The sequence below is a fragment of the Emys orbicularis genome, chromosome 6 (assembly GCF_028017835.1).
Source record: "Emys orbicularis isolate rEmyOrb1 chromosome 6, rEmyOrb1.hap1, whole genome shotgun sequence".
Lineage (NCBI taxonomy): Eukaryota > Metazoa > Chordata > Testudines > Emydidae > Emys > Emys orbicularis.
In genome coordinates, this window is record NC_088688.1 from 131,886,513 (window position 1) to 131,912,546 (window position 26,034).

At 47.4% G+C, this 26,034-nt stretch overlaps 1 protein-coding gene across 1 annotated transcript in view; it reads right to left on the minus strand.

Moving 5' to 3' along the window:
• Positions 1-26,034, minus strand: part of ABCA1 (ATP binding cassette subfamily A member 1) — a 109,121-nt gene that overhangs the window by 32,108 nt on the left and 50,979 nt on the right. Inside the window, exons 8-20 of the mRNA XM_065406810.1 lie at positions 23,635-23,721; positions 16,390-16,630; positions 15,548-15,687; positions 14,779-14,895; positions 10,236-10,424; positions 9,274-9,479; positions 9,003-9,179; positions 8,005-8,227; positions 6,976-7,197; positions 3,331-3,535; positions 2,616-2,729; positions 1,810-1,981; positions 1,027-1,158 (exon numbers count right to left, since the gene is read on the minus strand). Of these exons, the coding sequence (XP_065262882.1) occupies positions 1,027-1,158; positions 1,810-1,981; positions 2,616-2,729; positions 3,331-3,535; positions 6,976-7,197; positions 8,005-8,227; positions 9,003-9,179; positions 9,274-9,479; positions 10,236-10,424; positions 14,779-14,895; positions 15,548-15,687; positions 16,390-16,630; positions 23,635-23,721 (2,225 nt within the window). The remainder of the gene's footprint in view (positions 1-1,026; positions 1,159-1,809; positions 1,982-2,615; positions 2,730-3,330; positions 3,536-6,975; positions 7,198-8,004; positions 8,228-9,002; positions 9,180-9,273; positions 9,480-10,235; positions 10,425-14,778; positions 14,896-15,547; positions 15,688-16,389; positions 16,631-23,634; positions 23,722-26,034) is intronic.

The window sequence follows — 26,034 nt, forward strand, 5'->3', positions numbered from 1 at the left end:
TAGGGAGCAGAAGCAGCAAGGCACTATGTCTCAGTCAGGCTCAGACTCATCCCATGAACCTTTTTTTAAATTAGTTACAAAACCCATACTTATTGAGGCAGGAAAATATTATACAGGGCTAAGATTTTTGGAAGTGACTAATGATTTTCAGGACTCAACCTGGGACACCTTAGAAGGGCCTGATTTCCAGAGGGCAGATGCTCAGTGCTATCTGAAAACCAGGCCATATTAAGGTGCCGCAGGTTGGACTCCCAAACACTGAGGTACCCCAAATCATTAGTCACTGTGGAAAATTTTGGCCTATTTTTTTTCAATGGAAGAAACCGTTTTCTAAAAGAAAAACAGGAAAAATGGTCTTGATGGATGTGCAAGGCATTGCTGACCACAGATACCTCTAACAATCAAACAGAACCTACTTCTGTCCAGCTACAGATTCTTAACACCTCCACCACTGAACTATCCCAGGCCACATATACAACTCAGAATAGCACCTCCTGGGTGGGAAGTAACCCCTAGCATAAGCCACTATTTGCTGGTTTCAGCCCATGAGGTGCAATGTCTCCCATGTTGACACCAATGACCCTCAGCTTCCATTGAATATTATGTTCCAGATCCGCAGCTGGTGTAACCAATTCACTCACTTCAATTGAGCTATGCTGAATTACACCACTGAGGATTTGGCCAAATATGGTACATTTTAACATCCTGATTCTTGGTTCACTCCCATTTACCAATATATTGATACTACTTCAACACTACTTCATTGTTCAACTGCCTTTAAACAGCAGCCCTTGCAAATGATATGCCAGTTACATCTACCTCTATACACACATTTGCTAACCACTGTCCCGTGGAGTTACTCTGGACTTACACAAGCAAGAGAGAGACCAGAAGTGGGCCTAGAGCCATAGAGGGTGGTAATGTCAGAAAATGAGAAAAGGAATCCTCTGTAATTTTAAATAAGCACACACACATTTTTGTTTTGTGCTACAGACCCCATCATTGTGCTTCTTGGCTGCTACTCACAAGTCAAAGAGGACATTGTGCTGGGGACAGACACCCAAGTTCTGCCTGATGGTGCTGAGCTCGGAGCGGATATCTTTGCCCAGGATGAAGGCCGTGCCCGAGGTCGGAGGAAATAAGCCAGTTAAAATGGACCTGAATGACAAATGCAGTAAATAGTAAGTGAGCTCCAAAACGTCACAGCACAATCCAAATCAAGAGGGGGCTTGTTCCACATGCACTAGGGAATGAAAGGACAATGGCTAGGACAGAGTCTTGCTGATATTCCATATCACGTGATTATTCACCAAAGGAAAACAATCAGAGAAACATCTCGCACGTGAGCTTTCAGTTTTAATGGGAGCTGGACTGAACCACATGCTAATGGTTCTGCGAGAGAAAAATATCCTCCCCACTCCCTAAAAGCTATTAATGCTTTCAGAATTCATTTCCTTATTCTGATAAAGCAGGGTCACAAAGAGGGTTATTAAAAAGTGCTGCTGACACTGTACCAAGTCAGCCACAGTCTTGATCTGGAACGGTGACAATTCACTGGCATCAAAATGTTCCATTCCCCAATATCGGTGTATTTCATGGGCCAGATTCTCAGCAGATTTAAATCAGCAAAGCTCTACTGAAGTCAGCGGAGATACACTGATTTACACCTGCTGAGTCTCTGGCCTTGCATATTTAATCTATACACCTATCCACATGCACATATTATATTGTCACGTTTAGACAAAACACTAGGTTTCAGAACCACTCTAACAAGAGCGCCTCCCCCACCCTTAAAAATACTGTCCTTACATGGTTGTGGTTTTCCCAGCTCCATTGTGTCCCAGAAAGGATGTGATCTGCCCTTCAAAGAAATTCAGTGTGAGCCCATCCACAGCAACCTTCTTGCCATCACGGTAAATCTTCACCAGGTTCTGAATGGAGACCCCCAGGCTAAGATGAGTGGGTTCCTCCTCCATGCAGTCTGCGAGAAGAATAAGTAATCAGCAAGGCAGCGTAGAATAGACACAGCACCAATAATATTAATACACATCTTTCCTTGGCCAATGAGAACCCGCAGTGAAGTGGGGCATCTAGGAAGCTTCCTAATCTCCCTTCCCAGGGTGTTATCCCTCCATGGAGGTTCACTTTAGCTTGGCACTAATTAGTTCTTTGGAGGCCAGCTGTAAGGGCCTAATCCAATGCCAGCTGTAGTCAGTGGATACGTATCCACTGACCACATCAGGCCCCATGTCAGAGAGGACCCAGTCCTGTGAGATACTGAGCACCCTCCACTGAAATCAATGGAAGTGGAGGGAATGCCACAGCTCACAAGTTCATGCCTCAGTGCCAAAGGAGAGCCCAGTCCTGCCTGCCTTATTTGGGCAAGATTTCCAGTGATGTATGTGGGAGTTTTATTGGAATAAGGACTGCACAATCATGCTCACATTCTGTTAGTTATCAGGGGAATGAATAGTGAGTAGGACAGGAGCAGCTTTAATTTCATGATGCTAAATCCGGACATCCTTTCACACAGTCCTTACCCAGGGCAAGTCCCCAACTTCATTCATTTAAACCTAAGCACCTGCCTTCTGGCCCAGCGTGGGCCAGACACTTACTTTCCGATGGCCCTTTGTGATCAGAACGAGCGTGCCGCCTCTCCTCAGATTCCTCACCGAACCAATAGGACTTTGTAAAGGGGAAGTACCAAGGCCTGGGAATTCCATACTGGCCTAAACGGGGAGGAAAGAATTCACGTGAGCCCAGCAACATCCACCATAATGTCTCTATTTAAAGACAGAGGGCAAGTACTGAAGCATCGTATCTCCAGCTGTCGGGCCTTGGAGAAGAGCAGCACATATACGAGAAGGTGAAAATCCCCCTTCTAGAATGGAAATTGGCGACAGATTGAGAGAGAGATTTTAGCCAGGTGGGGAATATTAGACTATTTCAAAATGTTACAACCAATCTTCCCAAATCCCACTTTACTCTAATAGTTAAAGGCCCGATTGTGGGAGGTGCTAACCACCCTGTGTCAGGTATCAGATGTCCTCAACTCCTGGCAAAGCCAATGGGAATTGAAGAGGCTGAGAATCTCATAGGAGGTGCTAGCACCTGGCTGGACTGAGCCTAGTTTCTCTGTATGTGGGGGAACTTGGAAATTGTCCAGGAGTTTGCTCAGTGGCTTTGATGTGATAATATTGATGGTGCGGGGTTGCCCCCTTCTGTAACATGTGCTGCCTGGAACGTGAAACGCTCTTGACGAATGGGCAGGAATACGCAGGACCCACAAAGAGCAGAACACCATGTCTCTAGGCAACAGTAAAGGCTCACCTGGGAAGACAGACTCAATGTACCAGGTCATGACCCCATAGAGGAACGTATCAAACAACATCATGAAGGCAGATGTGGTGAGGTTGAAGCCATCTTCTTCAAGGGGGCTTTCAAAGAGGTTGTCCCACTGCACGCCAACTCCCTGCTCCTCAAACAATGCAAAGTACTCGCAGCCAAACCCAAAGGCGACCGGGGACAGCAGGCTCTAGAAGAGCAAGATGTTTACACTCTTGAGACCATTCACAAACTCATCTCTTCATCTTTAAAAATAAATGGAGAGGGGACTGCTCAGCCCTCATGCTAGTGTCATGACTCAAAACACAAAGGGTGGAATCTGGACCCTACTGAAGTCAATGGCAAAACTCCCAGTGGGGCCAGGATTTTCACTTAGGGCTCAGCAAGCTCCCATTGCCTAGTTTTGTGCTTGCATAGCCCTCCTGAGTTGGAAAGCTTGACTCCTACTCAAACGTGATGGGGTTCGTGATGCTCTTAGAAGAGACTGAAACAAGGAGCAGAGGTAGAGAGAATGATGCAGTAGAATAAGAGTGTGTGTGTGTGTGTGTGTGTACACATATAAGTAAAATGAGGGGATTCTCTACCCCTAGTAACCAGCAAGGACTTCCTTTTAGCTACAGAAACATGTTGTCCTTGTTTGTTTTTATTGAGTCACCCTGGGAAGAAAACCCAGGTTTAAATTCCCGGGGGCGGGGGCGCAATTGGAAACCCAAAATAGTTCTGCAACCACCTCAAAAGTAAGAACATAAGAATGGCCATACTGGGTCAGACCAATGGTCCATCTAGCCCAATATCCTGTCTCCCAGCAGTGGCCAATGCCAGGTGCTTCAGAGGGAATGAATAGAACAGGCAACCATTGAGTGATCCATCCCCTGTCATCTACTCCCAGCTTCTGGCAGTCAGAGGCTAGGGACCGCCCGGGCATGGGGTTGTGTCCCTGACTATCTTGGCTAATAACCATAGATGGACCTATCCTCCATGAACTTATCTAATTGTTTTTTAAACCCCATTATAGTTTTGGCCTTCACAACATCCCCTGGCAACAAATCCCACAGGATTACTATGTGTTGTGTGAAGTATAACTTCCTTTTGTTTGTTTTAAACCTGCTGCCTATTAATTTCATTGGGTGATACCTGGGGTTCCTGTGTTACATAAAGGGGTGAATAACACTTCCTTATTCACTTTCTCTACACCAGTCACGATTTTATAGACCGCTATCATATCCCCCCTTAGTCGTCTCTTTTCCAAGCTGAAAGTCCCAGGTTTTTTAATCTTTCTCCATACAGAAGCTGTTCCATAACCTTAAAGATTTTTGTTCCCCTTCTCTGTACCTTTTGCAATTCTAATAGATCTTTTTTGAGATGGTGTGACCACAACTGCACGCAATATTGAAGGTGTGGGCATACCATGGATTTATATAGTGGCATTATGATGTCTTATTCCTATCCCTTTCCTAGTGGTTCCTATCATTCTGTTTGCTTTCTAGACTGCTGCTGCACATTGAGCAGATGTTTTCAGAGAACTATCCACAGTGACTCCAAGATCTCTTTCTTGAGTGGTAAAAGCTAATTTAGACCCCATCATTTTGTATGTATAATTGGGATTATGCTTTACAATGTACATTACTTTGCACTTATCAATATTCAGTTTCATCTGCCATTTTGTTGCCTAATCACCCAGTTTAATGAGATCCTTTTGTAAGTCATTGCAGTAGCTATGGACTTAACTATCCTGTGTAATTTTGTATCATCTGCAAATTTTGCCACCTCACTGTTTACTCCTTTTTCCAGATCATTTATGAATATGTTGAACAGCACTTGTCCCAGTACAGATCCCTGGAAGAACCCGCTATTAACTCTCTCCATTCTGAAAACTGACCATTTATTCCAACCCTTTGTTTTCTTGTCTTTTAACTAGTTATTGATCCGTGAGATGAACTTCCCTCTTTCCCATGACTGCTTACTTTGCTTAAGAGCCTTTGGTGAGGTACCTTGTCAAAGGCTTTCTGAAAGCCCAAGTACACTATATCCATTGGATCGCCGTTGTCCAGAGGTTTGTTAACTCCTCAAAGAATTCTAATGGTTTGGTGAGGCATGATTTCCCTTTACAAAAGCCATGTTGACTCTTCCCTAACAAATCATGTTCATCTATGTGTCCAATAATTCTATTCCTTACTATAGTTTCAACCAATTTGCCTGGTACTGAAGTCAGGCTTACCAGCCTGTAATTGCTGGGATAACCTCTGGAGCCTTTTTTAAAAATTGGTGTCACATTAATTATCCTCCAATCATCTGGTACAGACGCTGATTTAAATGATAGGTCACATGCCACAGTTAGTAGTTCTGCAATTTCATATTTGAGTTCCTTCCGAACTCTTGGGTGATCCTGGTGACTTATTACTGTTTAATTTATCAATTTGTTCCAAAACCTCCTCTATAGATACCTCAATCTGGGACAGTTCCTAAGATTTGTCACCTAAAAAGAATAGCTCAGGTGTGGTACTCTCCCTCACATCCTCTGCAGTGAAGACCAATTGAAAGAATTCATCTAGCTTCTACAGAATGGCCTTATCTTCCTTGAAAGTGCTCCTTTAGCACCTCGATCGTCCAGGGGCCCCACTGATTGTTTGGCAGGCTTTCTGCTTCTGATGTACTTAAATATTTTTTGCTGTTAGTTTTTGAGTCTTTCGCTATTTGCTCTTCGGATTCTTTTTTGGCCTGCCTGCTTATCTTTTTACACTTGATTTGCTGGAGTTTATGCGCTATTGTCCTCAGTAGGATTTGACTTCCAATTTTTAAAGGATGCCGTTTTGCCTCTAACCGATTCTTTTACTTTGCTGTTTAGTCATTGTGGCACATTTTTGGTCCTTGTACTAGCCTGAGAAGTTCTCAAAATCTCAAACTGCATGATGGTCACCCATCCCTATCTGCATTGGGATCACTGAAGTGTTCAGAGAGTCACAGATTTTACGGCCAGAAGTGACCATCATGATCATTTAGTCTGAACTCCTGCATAACACGATCTGTGGAATTCCACCCAATGCTCCTGGCCCTGAGCCCAAGGTTTGAACTCTGTGCTATTATGTGGCTAGGCAGTGCCCCAGTGGTATTCTTCATGCTGCTATGCTGAAGACTGGGGTTTGGTTTGTTTCCCCCTTCTCTTGCTCCCCAGATGACTAGACCGCAGTATGGGGGAAGGGAGGGAGTGTTGTACACAGCCACCCCCCAGCGAGTTAAGGAATGCTGTGGAGAGTCTCTAAAGGGAGGCTCTCAGATGGACAGGCCTCTGGGGGAGGGCAGCTTAAAGGTCTGATCCTGTCACAAATGGGCACTACTACACGAACTGCACCAGGGCAGCATTAGGCCTCACAGCAGCAGATGGGGGAATCTCAGTACTCCATGAAGAGCATGCCCAGAGATCCCTTCCCCACTCCCAGGCTCCCTGATCACTATCAAACCCAGAAAGTTCTTCATCAGTGCCTGCTCTGATAGCCCTTTGCCCTGGGTACAGTGGAAAACAATGGCCTCCTGCACCCCACAGCCCCACACGCTAAAGAGCCACCGAGCGCTTTGCTGGCCACGGCATGATATTCAATACAGCTCCTCCGCGCCAAGCCCGCCGCGACTCACCGCGAACATTTTCAGCGAGACGCTCACGTAGTCCTGCCAGGCGACGCACAGCACGTAGGGCAGGTAGAGGGTGAAATAGATGATCCCACCACAGGCTGTTGCCAGGTTGGCCCTGGAGAACATGGTGCTGATGAGGAAGCACTGCAAGATGGTCACCACGGCAAAGACGGAGAGGAAGACAAACACCACGCTGGGGTCGCTATAGGGCAGCAGGTTTCCCATCTGGGCAAGGAGGAGATACATGTCTCACAAGGCAAACAGGGCTCATTAAGAAGCAATCAACAGGGCCCACTTGCAGAATCGCTATTCAGAACAGAACTACCTTTTAACTGCTTTAGCTGCCTGGTCCTGTAAGCAGGAGGGATTGTGACCGTGCCAGAGGTGCATTTTGCCCTAGGCATGGTACTCTGCACACTGGGATGCATTGAAACAATTAACTGAAGCACCCCTATTGTTTTAAATCGTACCCCTGGCCATACATTTACTCATCTAGATATTTGCCTAGTTTTACAACAGGCTACATAAGAAGCACTAGCGAAGGCAGTAAAAACTAAAATTTCATACAGACAGTGGCTTGTTTATGGTGCTCTATATACTATACACTGAAATGTAGGTACAACATTTATATTCCAGTTGATTTATTTTATAATTATATGGTAAAAATGAGAAAGTCAACACTTTGTCAGTAACAGCGTGCTGTGACCCTTTTGTATGTTTATGTCTGATTTTGTAAGCAAGTAGTTAAGTGAGGTGTAACTTGGGGGTATGCAAGACAAATCACACTCTTTAAAGGGGTACAGTCATCTGGAAAGGTTGAGAGCCACTTTTTTAAATCACTCAGCCTCGTTTTGGAACCAAGAGCCCCTTCCCAGTGAGTCACTGCCTGATCCAAGTTCCTAGAATATTAATTAACCCCAGATCATTCGTTATCAGGCTGATTGTCAGCAGGGTCCCGCGTTATGCCGCCCCACAGGAAATCAACATTGCTGAGAAGGGGAAAGAGAGAAACTGTGATGGTGCCAGCCTCACCTTCAGGATCAGCACCAGAAGCCCAGCGCTCATGAGGAGGGGGATGAGGCTGCTGATGAACCAGCTGAACCAGAGGATACCATTGTCCAGGCCCATGATTCTCATGGTCTCCTTCAGCCGGGCTTCCTTCTCGTACACAATCCCCTTGATTATTACAGCCACCGAGTAGATCCAAGCCAGAGTCATGAAGAGGGGCATGGAACGGCCCATGACACGCAGGAATCTGGTGGCAGGAAGGGAAAGAGCCAGGGGAAAGATTGTTGTGGTTATTTGCTTTAGAGAGCGTCACCAAGGGCTGCAGGGTACCCTACAGGTGCAGAGGAGGAGGATCACAGTACTGCCGAGAGGTCCCTGTTGGGGCCAGGGCTCCATTGTGCAAAGCGAAGCATGCACACAGGGCCAGGTCCTCACCTGGTGTAAATCGGTGTCGCTCCCTGGAAGTCACTGGGGGAGTGAGCGACTCACAAGCCTGCGCTGCTGCTCTATTAGCAGGGCAATGCTTTATGACCTTTCTAGACTAGTCCCCAGCCACTTCCAGGCCAGACTGCAACTGCACAAGCCTGGGTGGAGGAGAGCACCCAGGGACCAATCACAGCTACACTCCCTGCCCCCTCCATTGCTGACCCCTGCCACTCCAGCCAGAGGCCTGGCCAGGCACCAAGAGAGGGTGATACAATACTGTCCCAATAATGCACTCTCCCACCCCGCCCCACTCTGCAGTTGGGAGGCACCATCCTTCACAGAGCTCTCCTGGGGCAGGGCCTCAGGAGCCATCCTGGAGCCAGAAACGCTTTGGGTACCTGCACAGAGCCATCCACTCAATCCCACATTAAGGAGCCAGGTTCATGCACCAGTATAGGAATGCACAGGTACCACTAGACCAAATCAGCAGGGTAACAGAAGGCCCAACCCTGCCCGTCAATGCCAGTGGCCACACTCCCAGTGACTCAGGATCAGACACGGACCCTGCTATCTGGTCGACCTACTGCATAACTTACATATCATCCACGTAACAGGGGTAGGGCATCTGCTGCACGTAGACACCAGTCTTCTTCTCTGTGCCCGTCAGCGCCCTGATGATCGCCTGCTCCACAACATCCTGCAAGTACACAAAGCCGCCCCAGACATACCGCATGTCTTCAAAGGGGTCAGCACGAGGACCGGGGTCCCAGTACCTAAGCCAAGGGAACAAAGATCACCTGTTAGAAATCCTTACAGGCCTAGAGTCTCCCAACGCCTCTCTTGAGAAGGCAGCTGGGGAGCACTCACCCATCCTTAATCTTGTTTGTCCTTTCCACATTGTCTATGTCCATCCGTATCTTGTACTTGATGTGAGGAGGCAGCTCTACACTGGTTGGGGTGATTTCCGGGAAGACAATGCCAGCCCAGAACTTCCTCTCCTCCAGGAGCTCCATGGACCTGTTTATGAGCCGCACTTCTGTGGCCACGGGCTCCAGCTTGTCCAGGTTGACACACTAAATGGAGAAAGATTTGTAAGTCCATGGGCAGAGTTTATTACATAGGGATATATGTTGGTAGCTACAGTGATAGAACACAGTCAAGCCTGTGAAACAAGAGGGACCCGGAGATGCTAACACCTTCACCTAAAAGATGAGGCAAAGCTACACTGTGCTGGAACAGACGGTCATTCATTTATAGAGGTGGAATCCAATGAGTTCAATTACGCCTAGAGCTTTAAAACCACTGCAGTTTCTCCTGCAGTCACTGAGTAATACCAGATGCAGAAAAACAAGCATCCAGGGCAGTGATGAGATCAGCCATTATCAGCTGCCCATAATGGTGGGGCAGGACTGTCACTGGAAACCACATGGAACATGCAGGATAAGCTTTTTTCAAAGATGGGGGCCTAAAGTTAGGCTCTTCTGTCCGTATTTTGGCACCTAAGCGAGCAGCCTGAGTTTCAGAAGTGCTGACCACCCAGCAGCTCCCCCTGAGGCTAGGACACTTAGATGCCTAAATGTGGGCTTAGGAACAATCGTTTCAGATTTTAAATCTTGGCTGCAATGTTTTATTGCTTTCTTGATGCAAATCTCCTAGGAGCACTGATGGTGCGAACCATGACCCTGCAAACCCAGACACCAAACTACCACTCATAAGCGCTGAGCTTTTTACACTATGACTCTCCAGGACCCCTTGCAGAGAGCATGGCTTGGCCTTGTACCGGAGGACATGCCTGAGCAAACGTTACCTAACAGCAGCAGCAAGCTCACCTCCATGAAGCGGGAGATGGTTTGGACGGCCTGGTCAGTCTCATTGAAGGCATCCATCCAGGTGTATGTGGAGCCATTCACTGGCTGAATGTCCTCTGAGGACTTTGCCAAGAACAGGGAAACATCTTGAACCGTCCACGTTGAGCTGCTCAAGTGAGTGTCCCAGAGGCCTTTGCTTTTCAGCAGTGTCTGCAATTATGGTGCCGGGGGAAATAATGACCGTTAGGCTCAGGTTTGGATTCCCCCCAGCAAGGCAGAGCTTGTACCATGCTACCATGACTCTTTCCCCTTGGACCTGGAAGTCCAGCTCCGGACAAGGACCGAGAATGGAGAGTTTACTGAGCACATGAATGCTCTTCAGCATGCCGTGTTGCTAATTCTGCCAACGCACGGGACTTCCATCAGAGAAGCCCAGGTTCCCAGAGTGCAGCATCACATTAACTGCAGTGTGACAAAATGAAAATTCCCAGGGGAAAATAACATTCAGGGGAGACGCAGAATTGGCAGTGTCAAATGGGGTGCCCAAGTTGCCTGACCGAGGGGCCTCGTTTGGCAGCTTGCTAGATGACTGAAGGCTACTCCCAGTTCGCATGACAATAAACACGTTGCAGCTACTCTTAGAGAACACAAATCCCAGCACAGATTGGCCACCTACATCATGGTCTAGCTATCTGGTAGAGGCAGCATGGTCTGGTGGGTAGGCCACAGGACTGAGACTCGGCAGGCCGGGATTCTAATCCCTGTTCCGTCACTGGCCTATTGTGCGACTTTGGGCAAGTCACTTCGTCGCTCTGTGTCTCAGTTTCCCCTCCCACACTTTGTCTGTCCTGTCCATTTAAACTATGCAGGGCTGGGACTATCTGTCCCAATGAGTGTGCACAGTGGTCCTAGCACAGTGGCATCATGATCTTAGCCTAGGCTGAACTGGAATACAAATAGGAATCTCCAGATCTATCTAAATCCCTCTATCTGAGGTATTCACAGGGTGCCCAACACTGTATGTCCTGCCTTGCAGGCTGAGAGTTGACTCTGGACTGTTCTCTCTACTGCAGGTGGAGGGCAGCAGAGAACCACACACTTTGGACACTCAGAGCCTGCCCAATGACACAGTAAATACACTCCCAGCCTCAGAGGCACATTTGATAACAACTCTCCAGCAGGTGGCAGCCTTGTTCCGGTCTCTGGGAAAGTGGGAAGAGTTGCAAAACACCTCCCGCCCCGCAACCAAACAAAAAGCCATCCTTGGAAAGCAGAGAAGCACAAAGGAAGGAGGAGATTTTTCAGCTAATTGGTGGTTGCTACATGCTGCTGACACCTTCCAAACAATTCTTTGCTTTGAGCAGAGCCGAAGGGGTGATCGAGTGTAACCGGGAATTCAATTCCCAAGGTGCTAAGCGTAAATATCAGTGCAGCAAGGCTGACCCTGCCTCCTCCGACATGTATTTATTATAAGTTACAGCCCACTGTTGCTCTGGAAGCAAAGAGGTTACACAAGGAGGAACTGCTGGCTGAACCATCTATCTCACAGACAGAGTGGGTAACAACGTTAAAGGGAAGGGACATCCCAAATATGTAGGACAAATACTAAAATACTTAATGAAAGAATCTATGGAGGAGGGATGTTAGAGGAAGGCTAATCTTGGGACTAAAGGCACTGAACTGGGAGCCAGGAGATCTGGGTTCAGTTCCCATCTGTGCCACGGACCCTGGGGTGATCTTGGGCAAGTCATGTAATCTTGTGTCTTAGTTCCCCGTCTGTAAAATGGAAATGTACTTCCTTTGACTGTTTATGCTGGAAGTAAGATTGTCTCCTATACAACTCTACCACATGTAACATTACGTACCATATAAGGATCAGTAGAAAAGAGGGAAGCATTCACTGCAAAGGATATGGCTAAGCAGAAGAACAACAAATCTAAGGAATGGTTACAAACTATACAAATAGGAAATTGACTTTTGAGCATACTTCAGACTAAAGAAAGGTAAAGAATTTAACCTGAATAGCTGTTTCAGACACACAGACAGTGCAAATGGGAACGAGATTAAAAAAATAACATGGCAAAGCAGGAAAAAAGGGCAGAATACGCCGGGCTGGTGAAGGAGAACACAGGAAAGAAAAACAGAAATGGAAAGAGGGTGACTGTGCTCCAGCGCTTTCTCCTGTCCCTTCTGTGTCTATATTTTGTCTCCTTAAGGTCCGCTCATCCAAACACTCCTTACAGCAGCCAGCAGACGCACACTATTTGTATTCACGTTGTTCATGTTAAAAGCAAACACGCACTGTTCTCTGAGCAATTGCTCCTGCTCCTTTCAAGTCAATGGGGGTGTTGTCATACACCCCCACCAGAAGTAGGATCCAGCCCCAAATGTCAAACAAGAGGTAGAAAAACATTTCTCCTTTCAGTGCCCCTTCAGCTGCAAGGAGCTTGACATAAACATACAGTGACCTGCAGGGCTGGAACTCGGAATCTAACCACTTGGTAACACCATCGTCTGCCTGTCTCACAGAAGGCATGTCATTGGGTTTAAACAAACAGCCAGCAAGGTCATTAGGCCAAAGAACTGACCTACCATGACAGTGGCCCCAGCTGGAAGGTCTTGTGTTTTGGCCTGATAAGTATGTAACTGATCTTTGTTCCAGCTCTAAATTGAACAGAACGCTGATGGCATGACTTTGCCCGACACTCACAATAAAAGACCCCATGCACACGCATTGGGATAGGTGATGGGGAAAGCGAGTGATGCCTTGAAAATTGAGCTAGAATGGTATTTGTTAAAACAAAGCAGGGGACTGGAACTCTTAGGAACCTCAGGAAGCCTCTGCTAGAATGGAGACGATTAACAACACGTATAAAATACCAGCTCGCTTGGTTTGTGGATCTCGCTTCAAAACGCACCACTCGCTTTTCAAGGGACATCTGATTGCAAACCAGTATCCAAAGGCTGGCCCTGCGGCAGGGCTGTGCAGCTCCCTTTACAGTTTCTGGGCCTGATTCTGACCTTAGTCAGACCAGCGTAATCAAGAGTAACTCCCATCAAGCCAGCACCTCCATTAGAGTGATCGGAGTCCTGCCCAATCATCTCCAGCATTTTCAGGCCATGGGGAGAATGCAGCGGGGGGGTGGAGGGGCAGAGAATACTTTACACTTCCATTCAGTGGGGATATTTGTCTAGCTTTACTGGGGAGACAGCAGTAATGCTGGCTTGGACTGTTCTAAAGGGCCTGATTCATCACTGCGCCACTCCAGTTTTCCCTCGGTGTAACTCCCGTGGGGAAGGTGCCGATGGTCTGACTTGGAGTCCACCCGATCAATGGAGCTATGCCAGCATGTAAGCCCAGTAATGCAGCAGCAAACCAGGCCCCTGATATTTATTTTATACGTTAGGCCTGATTCTCTTCTTGCTTACATGGGTGTAAACCAGGAGTTACTCCGCTGAAGCCAAGGGATTTATAACAAAGGTGGGAGATCATATTCAGACTCACTGCTCCTTCAGGTAAGTCAGCACGGCAACATTTGCTCTTCCCCAAATGTAAGCATACCATGCAATTCAAAATGAGCCCTATCCTGCCAGATGCCTCACTTCAGCCCCCAGTTCCCATGGCACTCAATGGGATCTGAGGGTGCTTGACACCTCCCAGGATCAGTCCTTGGTTTGTGACTGCTTTCTACAAGGTCTACCTCATGCTAACACCAAGACAGCAGTTGCCCTGGTACTTACGGGCATTTGCTGTTACGAAGGAGAACACAGCATAGCAAGTTCAATGTGTCGGGAACCTGCTCTCCAGGTTATACACATGTAATAGTCAGCAGTGAAGAAGAAAGAGCGGATCCCAGGCAAGGCAGATGGAAAGCAGTGGTTAATCATGCTCTGCTTCAGTTCACGGCACTGTGTGACATGATTACAGGGCGCTCATATGTCACATACTGTACTTAAAAATCCCTTGTTCTCAACTCAGATGGGCCAGATCCTCAACTGATGTAAACTGGTGCAACTCCAGTGAAGTCAGTGGAGCTCTGCTGATGTACACCAGTGGAGGAACTGACCCAGTTGTGTCTAGTTCATTATTCAAGTCTCATTTCCCGTACACACCGTTTCAGACAAGGCTAAAACCTTCCTTCTCGAATGCTGCTGCAGCACTGTACTGACAGGAGCTGCCATGGAAGAGAACTTGTCTCAAGGAATGGCCACGTAGTGTTGTGCATACAGCTCAGGACTGAAGTGCCAGTCACATCCCCAAAATAAACACTTTAGGCAAGGACAAAGTTATCTGAGAAATGTAAGGTATGTCTACACTGCAATTAACCCCCTCTGGTTGGCCCATGCTAGCTGGCTCGGGGTCAGCCTAAGGGGCTGTTTAATTGCAGTGTAGACTCGGGTGCTCTGGGACACTCCTACCTCAGTGTCCTAGAGCCCAAGCTCCAGCACGTGTCAGAATGTCTACACCACAATTGAACAGTCCCTTAGTCTGAGTCAGCTGACATGGGCCAGCCGCAGGGGTTTCATTGCAGTGCAGACATACCCACAGTGACGGCATACTGACCCGGATCAGATCCATTTCCTGGCTGCTTTCCATGAACGTCCAAATCTTCGGGCTTATCTCCTCCCACATCCCTCCTAGGTCCCGGAACACACCCAGCTCCTGGAAAGTCCTGTTCACCTGCCAGCAAAGGGGAAGGATTATTCCAAAATTTCAGCATTGCAGGTCGGAGCAGCAGCAGGCCAGGTAGGCAGAGTGCAAAACTAGGCACTGCGCTGCCCAAGTTTTATTGGTAACGTGGTAGCTACAGCAAGGAGAAAAATCACATGTGTTTGAAAATAAAAATATCACAAGCTAGTACATTTGTGTGCCCAGGATCTCAATGCCTTTGTAGGCCACTTTAAAGGGCTGAATTATGTCTGGCTCTTTCATGAGTGTGCACGGGGAGCAGCGTACAAAAAGCCTGCCCCCCCCCCTCCCACTTTTCATGTCAGGGCCATTCAGGAAAGCACTAGGACTGCTGCTTCCCAGTGCTCCCAGAAGTGAGTGTCTCCCCAAAGGAGGTGGGAAGGAGACGCAGCATGGGTATCCCCCAGCCACCCCTCCTGTCTTCCAGCCCCCTTTTCTCTGTGAGGCTTCAGCAGAGAACATAGATCAGCTCTGCGCTACAGGACAATAACCTTTATACTTGAGGGGTGTTCCCTGGGCTGGTTACACCAGCAGTAGGGCCAAATTAAACCATCTCCGCAGAACAAAGCTGTGAACTGCACAGATGGGTCTGGCCCCATCTCTTCTGTGCTGCTTATATAGGGGACAGGGTTCCATAGCCTACCTCAGTCATGACCCGCCTCGTGACCGGGGTGTCAGGAGTGTACAGGATCTTCCCAATAAGCAAAGGCTTCAGAGCCCTCCAAATAATTCGGGAAAGCGGACTGGATTCAAGATTCTTCAGCAGCTCATTGCAATAGGGTGCTAAACAGGGAGAGAACATGCATGAGCTAAGCTAGAGACACGGTATCGAACAGCTCAAAGGCACTTACTCATGGGCAAGTGTGTCACACACGTGTGCATTTTAAAAACAGAAATATCTGAGCCAAGAGGGTTGGAGTTAAAAAGAACCCACCCTGAGCTGCACAGCTTGACCAGAAACCCAATGCCTCTCACTGGGTCTGGAGCTCTGAAAGTCACAAAGGGGCATCTGCGCAGCATCCATCGTGAAAACCAGGCCCCCGTGCAAAGCGAGCGCTGCTCACTGATTACAAAGCACAGTTCAATCCAAAGAGCACATCAAAGGCCCAATTTTCAAAGGGTCAATAGCCAGATCGGCAGCAGAGCTCAGCACCCCATGTGCACCCCCAGGGCAGAGCACTTTGCAAATCCAACCCATGGTAGCACTCCCAAGGCCCAACCCAAAGCCTAGATTAGTCAGTGGGAGCCTTCAGTGGGCTCTGGGTCAGGTCCTTACACTGCCATTATAAGAACATCTCACATCACATGGAACGGTCTCCGCTAGCCTATCACGCAGTATATGAGCATGTAAATACACACACGCCTTGAGTCATTATCTGGCTATCCTGTCACCCTGTGGGACAGTCTAGAGGAAGCGGAGGCCTCTAACGATTCACACACTCGTAACATGAATAGGCACGTTGGCCAGGACCGGGTCTCACTTACTTGTAGAATTATCATAGAAATTAGCTGCATCCTCCTCCGTGCTGTTGCCTCCAAACAGGGCTTTGTAGTTGTTGTCCTCGTACCAGTTGAGAGATTTGATTTTTAACCCTCCCCCCTCCGGATGGCCACACACGATCCGCGACACCGCCTGGTAGATCTGGGTAGAGGAGCTTGTGGAGTTCACATTGGTCAGAAACATCACCTCCTGCCTCATGTCACTCCAGCTCTTCATGCTCACTAGCTGCAATGCACGGGGACAAAGGGCTTGCTTATTTCATTTGCATGGAGCAGATGTTTTGATATCAAAGCATTTGTCTCCACAAACACCGGATCTAATTTAATAAACCAGCTACGTGAAACAGACCTTGGAAAAGCAAAAGGGCACGATCAGTGGGGGGACCTTGCACTCAGGAAATGTCCCATGTATGCAGGGGGGTGGGGGCTGGCTTCTGTTGTGCCATCTCCTTTATTCTGCGTTTTTCAATGACATCGCAGAGAAAATCCTTAGCCCCTGCCCTCCCGTGAACTCCATTCCTTCTCATGGCTGCACCCCATTCCCATTCCAGCAGGGTCCCCTCATTTGGCGACAGAATGGGGGTGGGGGGGAGTGAGCCAGAAGGAGAGGCAGGCAAATAATAAAGAGTGAGTCAAACTAATCAGATGCAGCTTTGCAACATTCAGAGGCTGAGATACGGGACCCAATTCTCTACTAGTGTAAACTGGCATAGCTTCGCTGAAGTCAATGGGCTTGTGCCAATTTACACCGGTAGAGAATTTGGCCCATGAGGTCAGATATCACTTTCCTCCCACCCTCCCTTTATCAATGGCATTCCCAGAAAATCCTTGATGGTCATGAGGCAAGTCCAGCTGCAGCTAAACTTCAGGGTCACAACAGGGATCTTCATTGCCTCCGCAACCATTAAAACCAGCCAAACATTACAAGGCGCCTCCCTTGGCATCTTCCCTAACACAAGGCGCAGGGGCATTAACACTACAGATTGGCTAGGAAGAGTCTATCCTCCACCAGAAACAGTCTCCATCACTCTGACATTAGCATCCGTGTCCACTCACTTACAAAGTGATGTGAATAAAACTACCACAGGACCGGCCTATGACACTACAGTAATATACTGTGCTTTAAGAGAGAAGGCCAGATACCCAGAGTGTGTAAAATGGCACGTCTCCACTGATGTCCATTTATACCAGCTCACAATCTAGCCTGTAATGCTTCAGAGCATTATTTTCAGAGCTGCAGCTCCCATTAACTTCAACTGGAGCTGGGCACGATGGACACCTTTGGAAAATATCAGGCCACCTTAACTAGAGGTGTTGCTATATTCGCCACCTATTGTAACAACAACGACGCACGTTAGTATTGGTGAGCTGAACTGCTTCACTAGCAATGTGTAGAAGGGCTTTCTGAAATCTATCAGGAAGAAACTAAATTACACAGTAGCGAGAAGTGTTGGTCCCAGGATATGAGAGACACAAGGTGGGCGAGGTAATATCTTTTACTGGACCAGCGTCTCCTGGTCCAAGAGACGAGCTTTTGAGTTACACGTAGGAGAGTGATGAAGAGCTTTGTGTAGCTCGAAGGCTCATCTCTTTCACCAACAGAATTTGGTCCAATAAAAGAGATTACCTCACCCACCTTGTCTCTGTAATAACTAGAAGGCACTACAGTATTGCTACCAAAATGCCTCCCATTCCCAACCCCAGACCTATAAACCTGAAGCTGCTCTCATGTTCTGCATTGCTAGCCAGTATGCTACCCTGATCATCTTGTTCCCTTCTTCCCTGCCCCCTCTCCTGATCTATACTGCACACCCCACTGCTTCACAAAGCTTTGATACAAACACAGGGGCCGGAAGCAGTGAAACCTGGAGATCCTGAAGAGCCTAGGCACCTGCAAAGGAAAGAGGGTTCACCCCAGGAATCCCGGGACAGCCTGGGGAGCTGGGCTCTCAAGACAGCTAATCAGCCTCTCCCTCCCCACTGGACCTAGAGTTCCTTCCTGAGCTCCAAGGGTCCTGAGTGGGGCATTTCTAGGCTTGGAAGAATCAGATTTTTATTGGTAAATGTTGATTTCTCTGTATCCACGCCAGGGGCGGCTCTATGTTTTTTGCCGCCCCAAGCACGGCAGTCAGGCGGCCTTTGGTGGCGCACCTGCGAGCGGTCCGCGGTCATGCGGATTCGGCGGTGTTTCTGCGGGTGATCTGCTGGTCACGCGGCTTCGGCGTATCCGCTGCCGAATTGCCACCGAATCCGCGGGACCGGCGCACCTCCCACAGGCACGCCGCCGAAGGCCACCTGACTGCCGCCCTCACAGCGACCGGCAGGCCGCCCCCCACAGCTTGCCGCCCCAGGCACGCGCTTGGTGCGCTGGTGCCTGGAGCTGCCCCATATCCACGCAAACCGACAAAAATATTTCCATTGTTAATAATCAAAATTTACAGACAGATAAAGTAAGAAAAATGCTGCTTAAAAACTTCTTACTCAAAATCCAGTGATTTAGACTCTTGAATTGGACTGGTTACAAATGGACTAGCGAACGAAGAGTAAACAGGTATGGTTTGTTTATTAAAGGATATTTATTATGTATATTTTGACATGTGATGTTGACAATCTGTGTTAACAGTTTAACCTTTAGATTTTTGAATCACAACGACTACTGTTGTTGGAGAATTGTCTGGCCTCTGCCCCCCAATTTCCCACAGTTGTGAAAATTTAAATTGATAAACATCTAAAAAAATGCTTTAAAAACATTGATATTATCCATCAACGTAATAAAGAAATAAAACTCTAATTCTGCCAAGCCTAAGTATAACACAGAGGCACAGGGGAATGGCTGCCCAGGGGGTTCCAAGAGCAGGAGGGAAAGGAAACATACCGCAGAGCTGTTGCAATTCTGTGACCCACTCTTCCACAACTTCTCTTGGCTTTTGCTCCCGTCAACTAGCATAAGTGGAATGGATGCATCCTGCCCAAAGTCAGCACCCAGAATACCAGGCATGTTTTAGCTAGACATAACACTGGTGTCTTTCTAGCCCATATATTTGTAATATAACACACAACAGCCATCCCTTTATGAGATTCACACAAGAATGCTAAGGGAGATTTTAACATTACAGATACTTCCTGGGCCATCACTTTATTTCCATGGACCGTGACACAAAGTCAATCAGAGTGTAGCTGGCCTGCTAGTTCTGATGTACTGTGCCGCTTGATTTTGACACAGTCAAAAATGACAAAGCCCTGGACCAGAGCAAACCAAATTCACCCCGGAGGTTACACCACTGAAGTCAGTGGAGTTACGCTGGGGATGAGCGTGGCTGTTGAGTTTATTCACAGAATTGTGGATGTTTTAGACGTGTTCCAATGACTTGGCAAAAATTCAGCTGATGCTGATCAAGAGCCACTCCCATGTCACACACAAGAAGTTTGTTTATTTTTATCGATATGATGGGAGACAGATGAGACAACAAGCAAAGCCTTGGGGTTTCTTCCATATTTGCCTAATGTTAATGCCTTAGGCATATTTTAAATTTCTCCACTGCCCATTTGTTGTCTTGGTCTGCATCCCACCCCACCATATCTGGTGTCATTGTGCTCAACACAGCTTGGGGGAAGCAGACACCATGTGATACAATGGAAATAACCTTAGGTATACATCAGTAATTTTAGGTTTCAAAATGGCTAACTTTAATTTTGCTCTGGTTGACTCTTAAAAATAAGAATTGGACATATATGGCCAAGATTTTCAAAAGAGACTCATGATTTTCAGTGCCCAACTCAAAGGCCTCATCTACACTAGAAAATTCACCCATTCCACTAAGCTAGTTAAAGCAGTATGATCCTCTTCCCCCCACACCCCTAATGTGGACACAGTATAGCCATATAAAGGTGCTTTATACCTGTACAGCTGTTCTCATATGCAAAGGAGAATAACTATGTACCAGTATAACTGTATTCACAATAGGGCTTTTACCGGTATAACTATATTGGTTAAAAAACAAAATCACCCCCCTAACTGACAGTTATACCTGTCCAACTTCCAACCTTCGGCTAAGAGTTAGGCCAGGCCTAAACTACAAAATTTACCAGCTCCACTACCGTATGCTGAGTCAAGGGTGTAATGAGGTGAGATCTGTGACTGATAGAAGCCTCTAGTGTAGATGCAGCTATCCTTGCAAAACTGTGCTTTTCCCAGTATAGCTTGTTTTGCTCTGGGTGGCTGGAATAAGCTATACTGGAAAAAGCACAGCTTTGCCTGTCTGAGTTACGTCCACACTAGGAGCTCTTTGCCAACGTAGCATAGTGGTATAGCTATAGTGGTAAAGCCCAGTGTAGACTTGACCTTAGAGAAGGGCCTTTCTGAAAGTTCTGGGCACCCATTGTCTGAAATCAGCCCGCTTTGGCTCGAGCTGGACACCCAAAAACCACTAGTCGCTTCTGACTATCTTGGACATACACATACACAGGGGTATATTGATCTAGCAGTCTGGGATGACTCACTGATTGGTAAAGAGAGAGATGAGATGAATAAAACAGACAGACTCTACTCTACTCTTTATAGCTCCTTGTAGTTTGTATTTCCTTTCTAAATGTCTCCTGTCGCTTATTTCTGACAAAACCGCAGTGGGCAAACTACAGAACACTCGAGAGCGAAACTACTCCCCCCATTGGCCTGGGGACGTACAGAAACACGCTGTGATAGTCACAAACCCTGCATCTCAATAGGCCTCTGTTAAGCACTGGAGACGCCTGAAGGCATAACAGGTAAGAAGCTGGCTGCCGTGTATCACCTATCATTAAGATTTCATATGGCTAGCTGACCGCTCCACTGCATTCAACATTGAAGGCTACATTACGATAGCAGTAAGGGATGGTTCTAATCTCCTCCTACCCTATACGTCTGTTTAGACTGCAAGCTTTTTGTGACAAGAACTGTCTCTTACTACGTGTGCATAAAACACCCGAGCTCAGATGGGGCCTATAGGGTATGTTTAACACTGCAACACCTCTGCGGCTGGCCCATGTCCGCTGACGTGGGTTTGGGGGCTATAAAATTGTGGTGTAGATGTCCAGGCTCAAGCTGGAGCCTGGGTTTTGGGACCCAACAAGCTGGGAGGGACCCAGAGCCTGGGCTCCAAACAGCTACACCGTAATTTTATAGCCCCACAGTGTGAGGCCAGCTGCAGGTGTTTAATTGCAGTGTAGACATACCCTTACAAGCTATCATAATACAAATAAATAGTAATTCAATCTATCAGACCCTGCCATTAAAAAACAAAAATCATTTGTGCGAGCAGCTTGGTTCAGTCTTTAGGACTGTGAAATTTCAAATAGTAGCCGTGTGAGGAGTTATGTCGATTTATAACCGCTGAGGATCTGGCCCATGCATATTTTTCAGAATACTCGGCTCGTTCTCCACTGCAGCCTGGGAGTCTCTCACCAACAGGTTCAGGCTAGGAAAGATTCAGCATGTAGGTTGAATTGGAAACTTGTCCGAAGACGGATCGGGATTGCCCCCATGTTCAGAGCCAGGGATCTAGTTCAGTCCCTTTGCCAGAAAGACTAGGGGATGTGATGCAAATAATAGTTTTCTCCTTTCCCCAATGCCTGCTGCTAGATCAACAAGGGAATGAATCCTCCTTCCCCATTTGTCACACAGCAGTCAGCACCCCAAACAATGAAATGTAACTTTCGGTCAGGCAGTGTGGGAGGCTAATGCGACAGGCGCTGCAGAGAAAAGGCTGCCGTTGTTTGCACTGGAATAGGGGGAAAGAAAGGTACTCCTACCCAGGAGAGCTGTCAAGCAAAAGGCACGTTACTCAGGGAGTTTTCAGCCACATCAGCAAAGAGAACATCACATGGTTTCAATTATTTTTACCCCAGGCAAAAAAAATAAAAAGAGGCCTGAGTGCTGTAACAGGAAACAGCTGTAACCAGCCCCCGAAGCCAGGCTCTTAGGAGAGCCTCTTCTGCTAACGGCTACAGCTTTGCCTTGATTCCAAACTGACGCTGATCTTGGAATCTTCTTGTTCATTTCATCGTAAATGGGAACCGCTGCCAGTCCTAGGATTGGGCAGGGAACATGTCCAAGGAAGAGTTGGTGGGCACGTGCCAGCTTCTAACGCCCTCCCCTCTATGGCTCAGTAACCTGAGGTGACCTCAGCTTTCTCAGGCTCTAAGAGGTTACTCCAGTTCATGGCTGTAGGGCTCTCTTTCCCCGATGAAGAATAATGGGGAGGAGGGGGATGGTATTGTTTAGCTTAAATGGCGACTTCTCCAAGAGAGAAAACACATGTTAGAATAATAAAAAGCCTGTCACAGTCAGCACAATCTGAGCTAAAGTAAGATAGCTCACTTCTTCTTGCTATTTATATTCTCAGAGGGCCAGTCCTGGAACAGGGCCCCACTGTGCCGTACCGTACAAATACAGAACAAAGGCAGTCCCTGCTCCAAGGAGCTAGCTCTAAAAGTATAGCCGGGGGCTGGTCCAGCACTAAGCACTTAGGGCTGATTTTTCACCATTTCACCTACAAAAATGTTTTTTTTCATCCATAAAATTGTCATTTACACGTGCAAATTTGTCACATTATTATTTGTATTTATATTCTGACAGAGCCTGGAGGGCCCCAAGCAGGATCAGGTTCCCACTATGCTAGATGCTTCACAAATATAGATGAGACAAGCAACAAATACGTAACTGTCCAAAAGTCCAGAGCTAGTAAATTACAACATCAACCTAGTTTCCCCCTCTCATAACTCCTTGTCTCTCCCTGAGACCAGCTGCTGAAACCAACTTATATCACCTCCACCACTGCTCACATCTGTGAGCAAAACTCATTACACCGGCTCGCGCCCACGGCCCCCGTCCAGGGCACAGCAAGCATTCTGTTTATTTTGCCAGTGCAATGATTGTTCCTGCCTTGGAAAAGCTGGCTCTGAAAAGCAAATGTAGGACACGGTGCATATCACAGATATTTCAGAGTTCTTCCTTCATGTCCCTCAGAAGACCAAATCTGTAGCTGCACGGCTCAAAGGACTCCCACTGACTTCCCTCGGAGTACTGGGCACAAAGATGCTACAAAGTAGGGCCTTTCTTTATTACAGGGAAAAAAGCTGGAAGGCAGGTGCAGGTTACTGAGCAGCTTTGTGCTTTGGGGAAGTCAATTTCAGGCTAGAAACGGTGATGGCAAAGAGAAGTTCTCCCTCCCAATGCAGGAAGGAGCAACTTACCTCTTTAACGAGCTTCCCAAGACTCTCCACCAAGGTCTCCATGGTTCCTGACAGATCGTGTAAGGAGGAATTGGAGGCGATTCCTTTCTGTAAGAGGAAAGAGAAATAGAAACTTGGGATCACCAAAAAAAAAAAAAAACCAACAGGGAAACGCAAACCCTCAGGAACATTCAGATTCCGAGTCGGGTTTAGTGGACAGGGACTCAGGAGACCTGAGTCAATTCCCAGCTCAGCCACAGACTCCCTCTGTGCAACCTTTGGCAAGCTTCTTAATCTGCCCCGTGTCTCAGCTCTTCATCCATCAAGGGGGGTAATGAGCATTAGCCTGCTAAACCCAGGGTTGTGAGTTCAATCCTTGAGGGGGCCACTTAGGGATCTGGGGCAAAAATCTGTCTGGGGATTGGTCCTACTCTAAGCAGGGGGTTGGACTAGATGATCTCCTGAGGTCCCTTCCAACCCTGATATTCTATGATTCCCTTCCTCACAGGCTGGGGTGAGGAGAACAGCCATTAGTGAAGAATCCCATGCTTCAGTGAAGGGTATGTGTGGATAGGACTTGAGTTAGGGGCAACACTCAAGTTAACTTTGCTGTGAAGACAAGCCCTGAGTAAGAGATGCAGGCGCTGGTCATGTGCTTTTGACATTTCTCCCATGAAGGATGAGAATGGACAATTCACAGGCTGAATCGTGAGATTTTAAAAAATAATTTCTGCACAATATGCAATAAGAGATGTCAGCATTTTTTCAAGGGACACAATGTTCGCGTATATGTCACCTCGCCCTGCCACATGATACTTCAATGATTGCTTCTGGTAAGTAAATATGGCATCTGAGTCATATTTACTTTGCAATGGGAAACAATATTTGTCATAAACACTATTTCAACCAGGCAGTGGTAGACAAATCACGCATTTGGAATTTCTGTTATTACTGCCTAACAGGATCCCGGCCCTATTGTTTAAGGGAAGGGTGATCTCATGTGGCTTCATCCCAGCACACTAAAAAGGACACACCAAGCCAGAGGTTCAAATGACGCTTGTATTTATATTAAAGAAAACCTTCTTTTCATAGGCAACTTTGCTCGCTGTGTTCAAGTAATTGGAATGTATGTATTATTCAGTGTTCTGTTTGGGCCAGAGCAATGACAAAATGCCACCCATGTCATTAAGAGAGACAAACACAATTGCTTTTTGTAGCCCTCACAGCTCTAGGGTGACCAGATGTCCCAATTTTATAGGGACAGTCCCGATTTTGGGGTCTTTTTCTTATATAGGCTCCTATTACCCCCCACCCCCGTCCCGATTTTTCACATTTGCTGTCTGGTCATCCTACACAGCTCCCTCATGGCCTCGTGCAACATGTGAATCACGGCAGAGCTACAGCTCACTGCCAAACCTGGAGATGTTTTCTGGGATGCCCCAACGCTGCAGAGTTCAAACCCGTTACTTAACACCCACACAAGCTGCCTCTCCATGCTGAATATTAGCACTGGAAAGATCTACACAGAGCAAAGTTCTTCCCTACGTGGGAAGGCCCCATTTTAACTTGTGTGGTTTATGGTCTCATGGGGAAAACCCGCTCACAGAGATTGCGTCTCATTCTGTCAAGCGAAGGAGGGTTGGTCCCACATTTAAGTGGCAGGGGTATCCCTCCAGCACTGATCTCAGGGGATTAACTGAGGGCAAGGGCACTAGATTCCCCCTCCCCCGCCCTGGCTGCCTGCAGTCCCTGATTGGCATCGCTCTTCTTTACTCAGTCAGCAGCAGGCTCAACACTAGAGAAAAGTTTGAAGGAAACAGAAAATAAAATCCAGAAATGGCCCCTCCGCCCCCCCCGTTTTTGAGCCAGCCCTGCCTAAAGCACTGCAAACTCTCTGCACACTGTGGGCACTACTCAAATACAGAATTAACAACAGCTACCCTGCAGGGCAGGCTCAACGCAGAGCGTCTAATACTGCATGTGGCAGGTCTCATCCATCACCCCAAAGAGCCTATCGAATGGGAAAGGCTTACATAGATCTCGACTGAATCTGCAGTTCAGCGATTGGTACTGCATTATGCCCAGGTGTGTTGCTTTCCTTGGACAATGAACATCCATTCAACAATGGCTTTTTGCCATCCATCCAGCCATAATTTTGGGCTTTTTGATGATCCCTCCCAGAGTCCCTTCTGCAGTCCTGTCTAAACCGATTTGCCTGTCTAAGTGCTTATATAAGCCAAAGTATAACTAAGCGCATTTAATTTATCCTCTGTGAGGTTAGGAAACCCCATGATCGCCATTTTATAGGTGTGCAGCTGAGGTACAGAGACATTCGAGGCATGTCTACACTCCATCCGGGAGCAAGCCCCCAGCTGGGGCCCGCAGACGCCCGCTCACGGGGCTCACGTTGGTGCTCTAGAA